This window comes from Ictalurus punctatus, chromosome 9 (assembly GCF_001660625.3).
Source record: "Ictalurus punctatus breed USDA103 chromosome 9, Coco_2.0, whole genome shotgun sequence".
NCBI classification, from domain to species: Eukaryota; Metazoa; Chordata; class Actinopteri; order Siluriformes; family Ictaluridae; genus Ictalurus; species Ictalurus punctatus.
Genome location: NC_030424.2, coordinates 21,377,862 through 21,391,853, shown reverse-complemented (window position 1 = coordinate 21,391,853; position 13,992 = coordinate 21,377,862). Strand labels below are relative to the sequence as shown.

At 38.8% G+C, this 13,992-nt stretch overlaps 2 protein-coding genes and 1 long non-coding RNA gene across 5 annotated transcripts; 1 reads left to right on the top strand and 2 right to left on the bottom strand.

Annotated features, from left to right (window-relative positions):
* Window positions 1-224: 224 nt before the first annotated feature.
* Window positions 225-2,760, bottom strand: fosaa (v-fos FBJ murine osteosarcoma viral oncogene homolog Aa). Its single transcript, XM_017475492.3, has 4 exons — window positions 2,677-2,760; window positions 1,707-1,916; window positions 1,288-1,395; window positions 225-1,180 (listed from the first exon to the last, which is right to left on the bottom strand). The coding sequence occupies exons 1-4, from the start codon at window positions 2,758-2,760 to the stop codon at window positions 509-511; spliced, it is 1,074 nt and encodes a 357-aa protein (XP_017330981.1). The 3' UTR covers window positions 225-508.
* LOC108269549 (uncharacterized) lies at window positions 1,357-2,784 on the top strand. Of its 2 annotated transcripts, none has more exons than XR_001813490.3 (3): window positions 1,357-1,698; window positions 1,784-1,965; window positions 2,695-2,784. It is a non-coding gene; the product is annotated as an uncharacterized LOC108269549 (long non-coding RNA). The 2 variants fall into 2 exon arrangements; XR_001813491.3 differs by having other exon boundaries at window positions 1,784-1,956; window positions 2,695-2,773.
* Window positions 2,785-12,558: 9,774 nt separating this feature from the next.
* Window positions 12,559-13,853, bottom strand: acyp1 (acylphosphatase 1, erythrocyte (common) type). Of its 2 annotated transcripts, XM_017476690.2 has the most exons (3): window positions 13,715-13,853; window positions 13,409-13,498; window positions 12,559-12,939 (listed from the first exon to the last, which is right to left on the bottom strand). In XM_017476690.2, exons 2-3 carry the CDS (start codon window positions 13,487-13,489, stop codon window positions 12,724-12,726), a joined length of 297 nt encoding a protein of 98 aa, XP_017332179.1. In that variant the 5' UTR covers window positions 13,490-13,498; window positions 13,715-13,853; the 3' UTR covers window positions 12,559-12,723. The 2 variants fall into 2 exon arrangements, with proteins under 2 accessions (XP_017332179.1, XP_047013743.1); XM_047157787.2 differs by having other exon boundaries at window positions 13,409-13,849.
* Window positions 13,854-13,992: the final 139 nt, after the last annotated feature.

Here is a 13,992-nt window from a genome sequence, read left to right as displayed (position 1 = left end):
GTCAAGAATATATACTAAAGCACAACACTGATAAACTATTGCCATCAAAAACACAAAACTGCACAGCCAACAGTGCACAATATAGCTTACAGAAGACCTCACAGAAGATCAAACAGATATAAAACTCTTACATACACACACACACACACTTATATATATATATATATATATATATATATATATATATATATATATATATATATATATATATATATATTCTCATTTATTTATATATTATGTTATATTAGATCTTTGTGCATGCTTTTCGAATCAGAACATAGTTCATAACTGTCCATAAGATAGGATTTCATAGATTTTTTTTTTCATGCTCTTAGCTACATCAAGAGTATCTGGAGGAGGGTAAACTATAGAACTTTCTTGGTGGCATTACACATTTCATTTCATGGATGCTGCCAGCTTCACATCAATACCACTCTTCTCAGACTTCACAACACAGTGATATCTAGTAATTGAGATTGAGAAACCCTCCTTTCTGTTGGATATATGTTTATAATGCCAGAAGTGTAGGGGAGTTTAGAAGATCCACACTGGTGTCAGATTTGGATACCCCACCTTTGCAGCCCTCCAGTTCTTCAGTCAGACAGTCCAGCTCGGGACAGGCAAAAGTAAAGATGGACAGGTAGTTGCTGCACGTAGGGGTGGAGGCACTCACCACAGGGGTGCTTAAGGGCTCCAGATCATTGGCCACAGACTTGTACAGGGTTTCCCAGTCTGTGAAGCCTAGGGAACCGTTGAGGTCGATGTCAGGGACTGAGCGTGCTTTTTCCACAGAGATCCTGTCCTCATCCACACTGCCAAGGATATTTTCCAGCAGCTCCTCCTTGACATCCAGTGATGGCTCAAGGTCGCACAAACTGACCTCTGCGCTGGAGCACAGCAGGATGTTAGAGTTGCCTGAGATAGCTGTGGGTGGAACAGAAGGAGTCTCCAAGTCTTGTAGAGAAGGGGTGTCCTGCGCACCATCCTCTGGAAGTTGTCCAGATATCTCTGAAGAAGGGAGAGGTTGTGGCGACTCTGGGAAAATGCTTTCCAGTTCTTCAGGCAGCTGGCATATAGGCTTGTGTGCAGCAAGAACGTACTCAAGTCTTTCTTTTTCTTTTAGAAGATTGGCTATTTCTGCCTGCAGAACTGCTTTGTCTTCTTCCAGCTTGTCTGTTTCCTATGAGAATTGAAGTAAAAAAAAATTTTTTTAAGGATTACTGAACTGCACATGGTGACATTTAAAAAAAAAAATTCGATTTGCAATGCATTGACATTTCAGCTTACAGCCTGCAAGGTGTCCGTGAGCTCTCTCCGTCTGTTCCTGCACTTTGCTGCAGCCATTTTATTTCTCTCTCTCCTTATTCTCTTCTTCTCCTCCTCTTCTGGCGTGAGCTGCTCCGCGGGAAAGACAGATTGTAAGTGATTACCATGATGGATCTAACCCATTTCAGCTGTAAGATCTTCCCAAGGCAATACACCTTCAGGAAGAAATACATCTCTCTCCGCATTGCGACTATAAATAGCCTAGGTTATTGTTGTAGACATAACCGTGAAGTGAATTTGAAGTGGATGTGCCTAGGCTCGGAATCATGCCATAGCGCAGGATACTCTCAGGGAGAATGAACACCTGATTAAGTCCAACTCAACAACAGAAAGCAGGCTACAAAATAACAGTCAGCGTTAGGGTTCTTGGCCGTGAGTACCTGCTCGACTTTTCCCTTCCTGGCGCTGTTTTTCGCTTTGGCCCCACTCCTCTTGCCTGCTGTCTCTCCGGTTTCAGGTCTGGTCGCAGACGGGGAAACAGACGTGATGATGGTCGGCTGCACCATCCACTGCAAATCTGGACTCGTGGAGATCGCAGTTACTGTGGGGACAAATGGGGCCGCAGGCGCCTCACCATCCGGCCCTGGGCCCTGCATTCAGTGTAGCAGTGTAGCTACTCATTAATCATAGGTAAAATAGGTATAAAGCGTTTTTATTATTATTATTATTATTATTATTATTATTATTATTATTATTGTTGTTATTATTATTATTATTATTTTCTTTATTGACTTATTGATTTATTTATTAGTACCCTATTGCATGACGATATTTCATCAACACACTCTTTCTATGATTTAGCCTAGCCATGACGCTGTTACGTGTAAACAGAGGTCTTTCTTTAAGTTGCACGGTGTCCAAAAATAGTCTCCCTGATCAATATTTGACTTTTCCATTGTCGCTGACGTCAGCGCTGACGCAGAGCTGCTGCGGAGTCTCCACACAGAGAACCGCTGCAGAGCCACTTCAACACTGAAGCACGACCAAACCGATTTTTAAAGACAATCCCAAATAATAGCAACAACATACAGTCTCAGCACAATCTAGACGATGCAGGCAGTTAACCAGGCAGTTAATTAACCCTGGGATTAGATGATGACTGGTTTAAAATGGTTTTAAATTAATAATTAAAATGAAGAGGGGGGGAAATGTGCTTCATCAAGATCTCATTCTGTTTTTAAATAAGTACAATTTTACATTGAGCTTAATTATGCAAATATAGCCCACAGTCTGGATTGTTATTATATTATTTGCACATCAGGATTTCTGCTCTTGCCATTTGACTCAAATGAAGCAGCCTACACCATGATTATATCGTGTTGGTGCTTAATGTTTAGTGATGTTGCCTACCTGTGTGGTCTCCATCAGCTCCCCGGCAGGAGATGCAGAACTGCAGCGTGACACAGACTCCACACTGGCTTTGCTAAGGATCATTTCTCCACGCTGGCACGCTTCCAGAACAACAATAATAATAACCTTAAAAAAAAAAGTAATAGACCAGGGATCCGCTCTGTCAGCCTTGCTTCTCTGATTCCAGTCGCCCTTTTCCAGGTTTATATATAAACCTGGTCAATGATAAGCCTGCTATACAAGCCCCTCCTATATATTCCTTCTGAATTTTATGAATGAACCGAGGCTGTACCATTTTGGCTGTGGGGAGCATCTTTTCAAACTATAGCAATGCACCTGCCTCGACGAACCGATATATACTCTTATAGTTTATTTTAATACCTAACATTATTGGATAACGATCTGCATCAAACGTTACATGTTTTCTGCATAATGCTGTGTAATAGCTAGACCGTGTTGGATCCCCCTGTGAGGGAACATGTGCAAAATGTTCATTCATAAAATACTGATGCACCCCAAATTCTCTAAAAGCCAACACATATCCACTAAACACAATACAAAATGAATGAAATATGCAATATGGCATATTATGTAGTTAATCCCAATAAAGGCAAACTGATACGAGCATATTTGCTGAAGTTATTTTTAGTTAATTTCCTGGTAACTGAATTATGAATGAGAAATCTCCACCACACAAGGATATGTCATTCATAATCAAATATTTTATAATCTCATAAAGCCTTTAGACACATGAACTGGAGTATTCAGTGTATTTACACAGGGAGGAAACAGCATTAGGCAGCTTCCATGCTGCGATGCAACTAATTGCAATTCTGTCCTATCCTCATAACCTCTGGGATGCCAGGTTTTTCCGTTTAAATTTGGGATTAATGAAGAGATGTTCACATCTGGCAGGTAAAATATCTTTGTAATGAAAATAATGCAAATTAAAAAAGATTTTACAATTTTTACGCGTGTATTTAAGGTTGTAGTTTGGTATATAATTGTTTTGTTTATAGTTAATTCTACCACATAGAAGTTCTGAAAGAGTCCAATCTGGCAACCCGGACTCATCCTGCGAATCTTTTCTCTTGCACCCACGTCCTGTAATGACGCAGCAGCGTCTAAAGGGAAGTTGGCCATATAAGGACAGTGACGTACTGGGATTCCATTTTTGAGTTCCTAATAAAAGTTTATAAACAGGGATGCACCTAAATATTACTGAGGGATATGGGTGAGATAGCTAAAATATAACTATTATTTAATTAGATTATAATCACACTATGTAGTAGAGGATGTAATAAGTATGTAGGAAGTGTTAAAAAGCAATAATACATGATGCACACGTGGTGATTTTAGCTTTTGGAGGACTTTACATTCTATACTATACACAAGCTATAGTCAATCTTATATTCAGGCAGGGGTAGCACAAGGTGGCATTTATACCCCTTGAAACAGACCTTGTTACCCCAACAGCTACCCCAGGGATAGCAAATCAGTACCAAACTGTACATTTTCTTGAGGAGTGAAGTCAAAATGACAAACAGGCATATTGGTCATAATGGTCAAGAGTCAGTAATTAGCAGCTACAGCACACTACCCACTGTGATCTCAGCAAATGATCTGTTAACATGAAGGTCTGCCTTGATGTTAATGCTTGGCACAATTTCTTCAATTTGGAAAAGAAAACTGAAGACGTGACATATAATGTGCACAGAAAACTGAGTAACCCATAATAAGTCTGTCCTTTTCAAAGAAATGTTGTATACAACTTTTTTTTTTTTTTTTTTTTTTTTTTTTTTTAGATAATCATTTCAACATATTGCCTTCTGCCAATAAATATCTCAAGTAATTACTAAAGTTTATAGATGACTATATTCATCAGCCATTCTCTGGCATTGGTTATACTTAAAAAAAAAATAATAATAAAAAAAGGGGAAAAAAGGGGAAAAAATGTTATGTCATATAAAGATGTTATGCATTACATACAGCCCCTCTGAAAGTACATTTATAGCATTTGGCAGATGCCCTTATACAAAGCGACTTACATTCATCTAATTTATAGATTTGAGCAGTTGAGGGTTAAGGGCCTTGCTCAAGGGCCCAGCAATGACAGCATGGCAGTGCCAAGTATTGGAATGGCAAGGCCATTTCTTTTGTTTTTGCTATATACTGAAGACAATTGGGTTTGATATCAAAAGATAAATGTGAGTCGATAGATCAGAATATCTTTTGTGCCCTGTTAGATTGACTGTTTAAACAATTAATAGCTCTGAAGGTCTACACTTGGTTTGAGCCCTCGGTTTCAAATGTGACGACTGCATTTGTAGTTAAAAAGGATCAACCAAATGATAATGCCAGACAGCTGCTTATAGGAGAAAAGCAAGCCACTTTGAAGCTGAGAAAAGAGGGAAAATCTTTCAGAGCCATTGCACAAGCATTGGGCATAGCCAATACAACAATATGGAATGTCCATGAAAAAGAAAGAAACCACTGGTGTACTAACAACCAGATATTGAACAGGTTAGCCAAGGAAAACAACAGCTGTTGATAGAAACATTGTGAGATCTGTGAAGAAAAACCTAAAAACAATAGTCAGTGACATGAACAACCACCACAGGGGAGGGGTGAAGGTATCACAGACCACTGTTCGAAGAAGACTTTGAGAGCAGAAAATAAAGAGGCCATACCACAAGATGAAATTCACAGATGAGCCACAAAAGTTTTGGAACAAAGATTAACCTCTACCAAAGTGATGGTAGAAATTGTGGAAAAAGGATCTGCTCATGATCCAAAACATACTGTGCTGTGCACTGATTTCTTCTGTTTTTTGTATCTCTCATACTAAATTGTTTCAGAAATTAAAATAAAATCTCAGATAAAACAAAGGCAACCTGGGTAAACCCAAAATACAGTTTTTAAATAATAAAGTTATTTATTGAAGCAAAAACATTATCCAATACTAAGTGGGCCTGTGTGAAAATGTATTTTCCCTAGTTACTAATTAACCAGATCTAGGAAACTGCATTTATAATGGGGTTCAGCTGGATTAGACACAACCCAGCCTGATTATTGCAAACCCTGTTCAATCAAACACTTATAGAACTTTTTCAACAGCATGAAGTTGGTTAAAGGTCTTACCTAATAACACACTATGCCAAAGTTGAAAGAAATTCCAGAAACGATGAGGAAGAAGGTGACTGAAATACATCAGTCTGGGAAGGGTTACAAAAAACTCAGCACAGTAGTGAACCTTCCCAGAAGTGGAGGACCTTACAAAATTCCCCCAAGAGCACAGCAACTACTCACCCAGGAAGTCACAAAAGAGCCAAGGACAACATCAATGGAACTACAGGTCTCTCTTGCATCAATAAAGGTCACTGTTCATGACTCCACTATCAGAAAGACACTGGGCAAAAATGGTATCCATGAAAGAGTGGTGAGGAAAAAGAAAAACACTGTTAACCCAGAAGAAAATTAAAGCTCCTCAAACCTTTTGGGAGAATGTTCTGTGGACTGATGAGTTGAAAGTGGAACTGTTGGTAAGACAGAGGTCCCATTGCATCTGGCATAAACCAAACACAGAATTCCACTAAAGGAACAACATACCTAGCATGGTGGTGGAGGTGTGATGTGTGGGGATGATTTGCTGCTTCAGGGCCTGGCAACTTGCAGTAATTAAGGGAAACATGAATTCTGCTCTCTACCAGAAAATCCTAAAGGAGAATGTCTGGTCTTCAGTCCTTAAATTAAAACTTAAGTACAACTGAATTATGCAGCAAGACAGTGATCCAAAGCATACAAGTAAGTCCTAGTCCAAGAATTAAGTGAAAGACTGATTTCCAGTTATCTGAAGCGTTTGGTTGCAGTTACTGCTGCTAAAGGTGGCACATCCAGATTTTAAGTTTACGGGGGGCAATTAGCTTTTCACATTTGTTATAGGTGTAGGGATAACAGAAGAAATCAGGATGGGGCAAATACTTTTTCACAGCACTCTATGAGCTCATCAGTCAAGCATGGTGGAGGTAGTGTTATGGCTTGGGTTTGCATGGCTGCTTTGGAACAGGTTCACTAATCTTTATTGATGATGCAACTCATCTATGGAAACATTCTCTCTGTCAATTTACAGAGAAATGCATCCAATCTAATTGGGAGGAACTTCATCATGCAGCAAAACAATGACCCAAAACACTGCCAACTCAATAAAGGACTTCATCGGGGGAAAAGTGGACGGTTTTAGACTGGTCAAGTCAATCACCAGACCTTAATCCAGTTGTACATGCATTTCACCTCCTGAAGGGGAGACTGAAGGAAGAAACTTCTCAAAACAAACAACAACTGAAAGAAGCTGCGGTACAAACCTGGAAAAGCATCACAAAAGAAGGATGCAACAGTTTGATGATGTCATTGCGTTCCCGGCTTGATGCAGGCAAGCAAGGAATATGCAACCAAATATTAAGTGTTATATACTTTACTTTAAGACTATCTGTTCCAATACTTTTGCTCACCAAGACATTGGGTGGTCTGCTATGTTCTAAGTTGTTTAACATGTCTAGATGTAAATCTAAGTAAATCATCCATTGGGTAATGGTTTAACCGCTTAACGCAGTTTTGCCAACCCATCGCAGGGCACAACTGCACACACATTCACACACTATGGACAATTTATAGATGCCAATCAGCTTACAATGCATGTCTTTGGACTAGGGGAGGAAACCAGAGTACCTGGAGGAAACCCCCAAAGCATGGGGAGAACATGCAAACTCCGAGCATGCAGGGCAGAAGTGGAAATCAAACCCACAACCTCAGAGGTGTGAGGCAAACGTGCTAACCACTAAGCCACCGTGCCCTCAATATCAGTAAATGAAAGCTGAAATTCTGATCTATCGTCTCGTTTTTATCTTTTGAACACAATCCCAAATGCCTTCAGTGTACAGGCAAAAAAGACAGAATTGGCCTTGCAGTTCCAATACTTTCAGAGGATACTGTTTATTAAATACTCCCATATATTCACAGACAAGAAGAATATGTACTGAAACCCTGACAATGCACTGTTTGAGTATCACCAAGGAGTTCTGTGTAATTTCCAAACCTTATTAAAAACATCATCTTGTCACACTTCTTTGATTCTTTTGGACCCCCCCCTTACTGCAGAATAAAATATATCAAAATGCTTCAGTTTTATAACCCTTACTGTATCGGTTGTTGCAGAAAGTTTGTGCGTAAATGCAGGCTGTTGTATTTGGCCCCCTATTCAATTCTGAGCTCAGATTACTGTCTCTGTGAAGAGTTTCTGGGCATGTTCTCCTCATGTCCATGTGAGTTTCCTCTGGGTTTTCAAGTTTGCTAACTCCTAAAACTATGGCAGTAGGTGGATTGGTTAAGGTAAAATTGCCCCTAGGTGTGAATGTGTGTCTGCATAGTGAACTAGCAAGCGTTCCCACCTTGCGTCTAGTGTTCCTAGGATAGGGTCCGGAGCCTCCATGACCCTAACCAGGAAAGAACAGTTACACTGATGATGAACAAATGAATAAACAGATTTATATAAATAAACTCGGCATTTACATTGATTTTGCCAGATAGTTTTATTAGTGCCGAAGAAACAACAGTAAATTCTCATTTTATACATAAGAGATCTTTAACACCAGAAGTCTGATATAATTCTGAGGGTTTGATGATTAGCTAATCGGTGTATTATCAATATGGTCTCAGAACTGCAGTCAGGAAACCCTTCTAGATATGATTATGTCTTTTATTCTCAAAAGCAGGGGTGTCAGACTGGAAGGCCATGGCAACACAGACTTTAGCATTCCACCTCATTTAACACATCTGATTCAGCTCATCAGGTAATTACCAAGACTTTCATGAGGCAAATTTGGTGTGTTAGTGGAGGAAATAAACACATATCTGTGCACAGCTGTTTGTCCTCCAGGAACCGAGTTTGACGAAAGAAAGAAAGCAAGAAAGAAAGATGCATCTAAAATGAAATTTGCCATCACAACGATGACATGTTTGAGGTTTGTTTTGGGAGCAATTCTCCAATTTTTTCTTTCACATGTGCTCCAGAAGTAGTAGTTAGTGTACAGTAGGGGATCCAAGCATTGGACGACCTTTACTAAATGGATTTAAAATTATATATGGTGCAAGGATCCATATGGGTGGCTTGGATTATTGAGCCTTTAAAAAAAAAAAAAAAAAAAAAAAAAAAGATAGTGTACAAGACATGCAGCCAGACTTGGATTGGGAAGGAGAGAGGTGGAGGGGGAATAGTCATTTCCTGGAATGTTTGGCTCTCTCACAATAAGTCTTTTCATTCTGGGGTCTAGGTACTGGGAGGGTCCTAGACCAGCTGGTCAATTTAGACATGAAACATCGTGGAAGCAAAGAATTATGGAGAGGTAAGCATCTGCTGCCAGCATACCAATATGAGTGCAGAATTTATGGTGTGAGTGGGTGCACCGAATTTGTGGAGACCCATGAAGAGCTTCTGTGCATTTGTTTTCCTGTATTGTGATTTTATTACGTTTTATCAGATTAGTTTACTCAGGTATTGTGCCCCTTTTAACCGTGACTTTTTATTTCAGAAACAATTGCCATAATTTGAAAACCCTATAAAATCGAGTTAAATGCTTAAATATCCAGGGCCAAGTTTTGGCGGCTACAGGTTTACATTCTTCCCTTCTGTAACCACATACATTTCCTGTTAGCTTTACTGTAGTTACTGGATTATTCATGGTGGTTACAGAATAGTGTACTTTAAGATTAATTACTGAATGAGCTGAATGAGCTGGGGCCTACTTGAATCTATATTTTGCCTGTATGATAAAGAGAGTGGCATCTTAATGGTGAGCTTTAATCATTTATCAGAATCACATAGTTTTTATTTTTTTATTTCAGACTGCAGACTGAAAATGGCTTATGTTGTCGAATACTTAAGCGATCAAGAATTTGGATTAGTATGTGTTTATATGTTCTCCAGGTTTAGAATAATGCCACTATATCCCCAAATGAATATTAGGAAATGTTCGTATTGGTCATGTGTTTCCTATTACACTGACGGTGCACATGTAACAGAGCTGTAATTGGCAATGCTTGTTGAAAATGTGAAGAATCAGATCTATAGCACAGGAAATCTCTATTTGGAATGTCTTGGAAAATGACAGGTCTATGGCAATCAAATTAGCAATGTTATTGCAGTCCACTACAGAACACAGTGCACACAGCAATCCCAAAATAATGCAAGCTCACCGGAAACATTAGAGCCGTGAGGTGGCAACGTTACCTGCTGTGCTGCCCTTAAACACAACATCCTTGCATTTCAAAATGCTAAATCATTGTCTTCAAAATCCTTGCGTTCATTTTTCACTCATTTTCTACCATCAGCAAAACTATGAATATCTACAGCTCAAATACTGCAAATGTGTACATACGTTTCTGTCAAAACTGATTACATTAAAGTTCAAACCAAAATTGATAGCAGTTAACTAAACAACACAAAACCCTACGAATGCACATAGTGAGTCAGAGCCATCACCAACATTACTGTGACAACAAATCCTGAATCAGCACATACATTACAGAATCACAACCTCATTTCATTTCTTGATTATCTCTATGTAAAGCTTGTTGCTGAGAAGACATTTCACCATTCTCATGCAGTCAAAATGATCAGTCCAAACAGGAATTTGCTTCTTTTTTTTTTGTGATTGTTGCAGCCAAAAATGCTTGATATTGCTGCAGATTTGTTCAAAATTTGTAATGCAATTTGCAGGATTTTTTGTGGAAAACTACTTGAATTGATGAAATTGCAATTGCACGAAATTCTGATGTTTATTTGGTAAATAAGACCTTTTAGCTATACTCATGTTTGGCAAACGTGAATCCAAGAGGGCTTTGGCTGAATGTACAGTGGTGCTTGAAAGTTTGTGAACCCTTTAGAATTTTCTATATATCTGCATAAATATTACCTAAAACACTATCAGATTTTCACACAAATCCTAAAAGTAGACAAAGAGACTAAATTAAACAAATGAGACAAAAATATTATACTTGGTCATTTATTTATTGAGGAAAATGATCCAATATTACATTTCTGTGAGTGGCAAAAGTTTGTGAACCTTTGCTTTCAGTATCTGGTGTGACTCCTTGTATAGCAATAACTGTAACTAAACGTTTCCGGTAACTGTTGATTAGTCCTGCATATCGGCTTAGAGGAATTTTAGCCCATTCCTCAGTACACATCAGCTTCAATTCTGGGATGTTGGTGGGTCCTTCCACAACATTTCTATTGGATTAAGGTCAGGACTTTGACTTGGCCATTCCAAAACATTAACTTTATTCTTCTTTAACCATTCTTTGGTAGAATGACTTGTGTGCTCAGGGTTGTTGTCTTGCTGCATGACCAACTTTCTCTTGTGATTCAGTTTATGGACAGATGTCCTGACATTTTCCTTTAGAGTTTGCTGGTATAATTCTGAATTCATTATTCCATCAATGATGGCAAGCTGTGCTGGTTCAGATTGCAGCAAAACAGTCCGAAACCATAAAACTACCACCAGCCTGTTTCACAGATGGGATAAGGTTCTTATGCTGGAATGCAGTGTTTTCCTTTCTCCAAACATACGCTTCTCACTGAAACCAAAAATTCTATTTTGGTCTCATCTATCCACAAAATATTTTTCCAATACTCTTCTGGCTTGTCCACATAATCAGCAATGTTCTTTTTGGAGAGCAGTGGCTTTCTCCTTGCAACCCTGCCATGCACACTATTGTTGCTCAGTGTTCTCCTGATGGTGGACTCATGAAAATTAACATTAGCCAATGTGAGAGAGGCCTTTAGAAGCTACCCTGGCTCCTTTGTGACCTTGTGGACTATTACACAGCTTGCTCTTGGAGCGATCTTTGATTGATTAATCACTCCTGGGGAGGGTAACAATGATCTTGAATTTCTTCCATTTGTACACAATTTGTCTGATTTTGGATTGGTGGAGTACAAACCCTTTAGAGATGGTTTTGAAACCTTTTCCAGCCTGATGAGCATCAACAACTCTTTTTTCTGTGGTCCTCAGAAATCTCCTTAGTTCATGCCATGATACACGTCCACAAACAAGTGTTGTGAAAATCAGATCCCTGTTCTTTAAATAAAACAATGCGCTCACTCACACACACCTGTCATCCCACTGATTGAAAACACCGGACTATAATTTCAAACAAAAAATGCAGTCTTTACAGGTGAAACCTGGGTTCAAACCAAAAGCGAATAAACAATCAATCTAACAGGGCACACCGGGGCAACAAGAAACACCAGTCAGTCACATGTTCCAATATTTCTGATCACTTGAAAAATAGGTGGTTTCAAACAAAAGGTACCATGTCCTAAGTTGTTTAACAAATCTAGACATTGTCTCATTGTTTATTTTTATCTCAAACCCAAATGTCTTCAGTATATAGCAAAAAACAAAATAATTGGCCCTGCTGTTCTAATACTTTCAGAGGGACTGTATACAGAAATATGCTATCATAATGAAGGCTTTTAGTCAGTCGAACTACTACAATGCATCACTGCATCTGTCTCACCTTGTTTCTGAAAGATTGCTCTAATCCCAACAAAGTGCATTGCAGATATTCTTTACCCACTGTTGGAGTCATTCACTGTGTGTTGTTTCTTAAGTGAAAAATAGCAAAACATCCAAAGTAGTGAATCAGCTGCGAGTGTGGCCACATTATCAGACATTTAAATCCCAATGGTCTGTCCTATGTATACGTTTCAATTATATATATAAAAACATACTGCTGATGCAACTGGTTGAAAAGTACTATCACTATGTGCATAAAAAAAAAAAAAAAAACAAGTGGTGAGTAAAGATGACACTGAAAAGGAAGTGCATTTTTTGTTATGTGTACGATTTATTACTGCACGTTAGGTACAGCTTATCCCTTCCTCGGAGTGCATTATCAGTGTAACAGACAAATAGCTTATCTTAAATATCTTTAAATAAAATTAGAATTCATATCACATCACAAGTCCATTCATTTAGTGCAGTGTGACTAGCGGACAACTTTGAAATCCTTGAAGTTCATGTTTTCGATTTTCTTCTCGTTACTGAAATCAACTTTTAAGATCCGGGACTGTGGACTGCCGGTGGTCTTGAGCCAATCCTGCATCTGTCTGACTTTGGACGCTGGGCCTTGGAGCTGACCCTGTACCGTTCCAGCCGGAGTATTCTGCACCCAGCCAACCAAACCCAACTTCTTCCCCTCAGACTGAAAACATACACAAATTACAATTACAGATTACCAATGCTTTATACCAGTGGTTCTTAAAGGGCGGGTCCAGAAAGCAAACCAGTCCAATCTATAACAGTTCACTATTATCAAAACGTTATTATATTTATTATTGAGTTCTTATAGTTATTAGGCTGTTTGATATGTAACTTGAATTTAAGCCAAAGCTGAGTAACAAAAACAAGAAGACTTAAAAAATAATGTCAACTTAATTGACTCGTGTGTTGTCAGTGGAAAGTTCAGAAATATCAAAGCTCTATGTCTCTCTTTAAATACAATACAATAATATTATCTATTAATTAATGTTCATAAAACAAGCTGAACTGGGGGGTCAGTTAAATTTATTTTACAGTTAAAGGTGTACAAAAATATTTAAGAACCCCTGGTCTAGATCAATAACGATAGCTATAAATCCAACATAGGCGTGATATTACACCATTAATCTTACCTGTGTATATTTTCGAAAAAATACTCCCTGGACCTTCCCATACACTTCATAATCTACTGACAGCAGCTCCTCTGTAGACATGGTTACGGTCTGGATGGAGGATAAATTTCTATATAAATAAGGCTCCTCTAAACCAGCTCACCCAACATGCTAATGCATTAGCAAGCTAGCACGCTAACGTGAAAGTAGTTTGCGGTTTGCTAACGCTACCTCTCAGTCACTGACGAATTAAATTAAATCAAGCTACAGACGATCAGCCAGCTAACACTTTAAACAGAGAACGGGGTTTTGGAAACAGATTTGTACCTTCAAGAGAAACAGAATACAGCCTCAGAAACAGTACTGTTTTATTCACAGGCAGCTGAAAACATCCTCCATCCAGAGCTGGCTGGTTCGTTTTTGGTAACATAGGGATAGGAGCCGAACTCAGAGAGTCGATTCTCCGTTTCCAACAACTGGGAATCGAGTGTGGACAACAAAGAGTCGATTCTCCGTTTCCAATAACTGGGAATCGAGTGTTGACTTCAAAAGAGTCGATTCTACACTTTTCCTTCGGGTTCGCGCAAAATGACTTATCGTGTATA

Coding starts and splice junctions, on each gene's coding strand:
- fosaa (XM_017475492.3), bottom strand. CDS start 2,760: ATGATCCTTAGCAAAGCCAGTGTGGAGTCTGTGTCACGCTGCAGTTCT. Junction 1,917..2,676: donor AGCTGATGGAGACCACACAG/GTAGGCAACATC, acceptor CACTGAATGCAG/GGCCCAGGGCCGGATGGTGA. Junction 1,181..1,287: donor TCACGGACACCTTGCAGGCT/GTAAGCTGAAAT, acceptor CAATTCTCATAG/GAAACAGACAAGCTGGAAGA.
- acyp1 (XM_017476690.2), bottom strand. CDS start 13,489: ATGTCTACAGAGGAGCTGCTGTCAGTAGATTATGAAGTGTATGGGAAG. Junction 12,940..13,408: donor TTTTTCGAAAATATACACAG/GTAAGATTAATG, acceptor GTATGTTTTCAG/TCTGAGGGGAAGAAGTTGGG.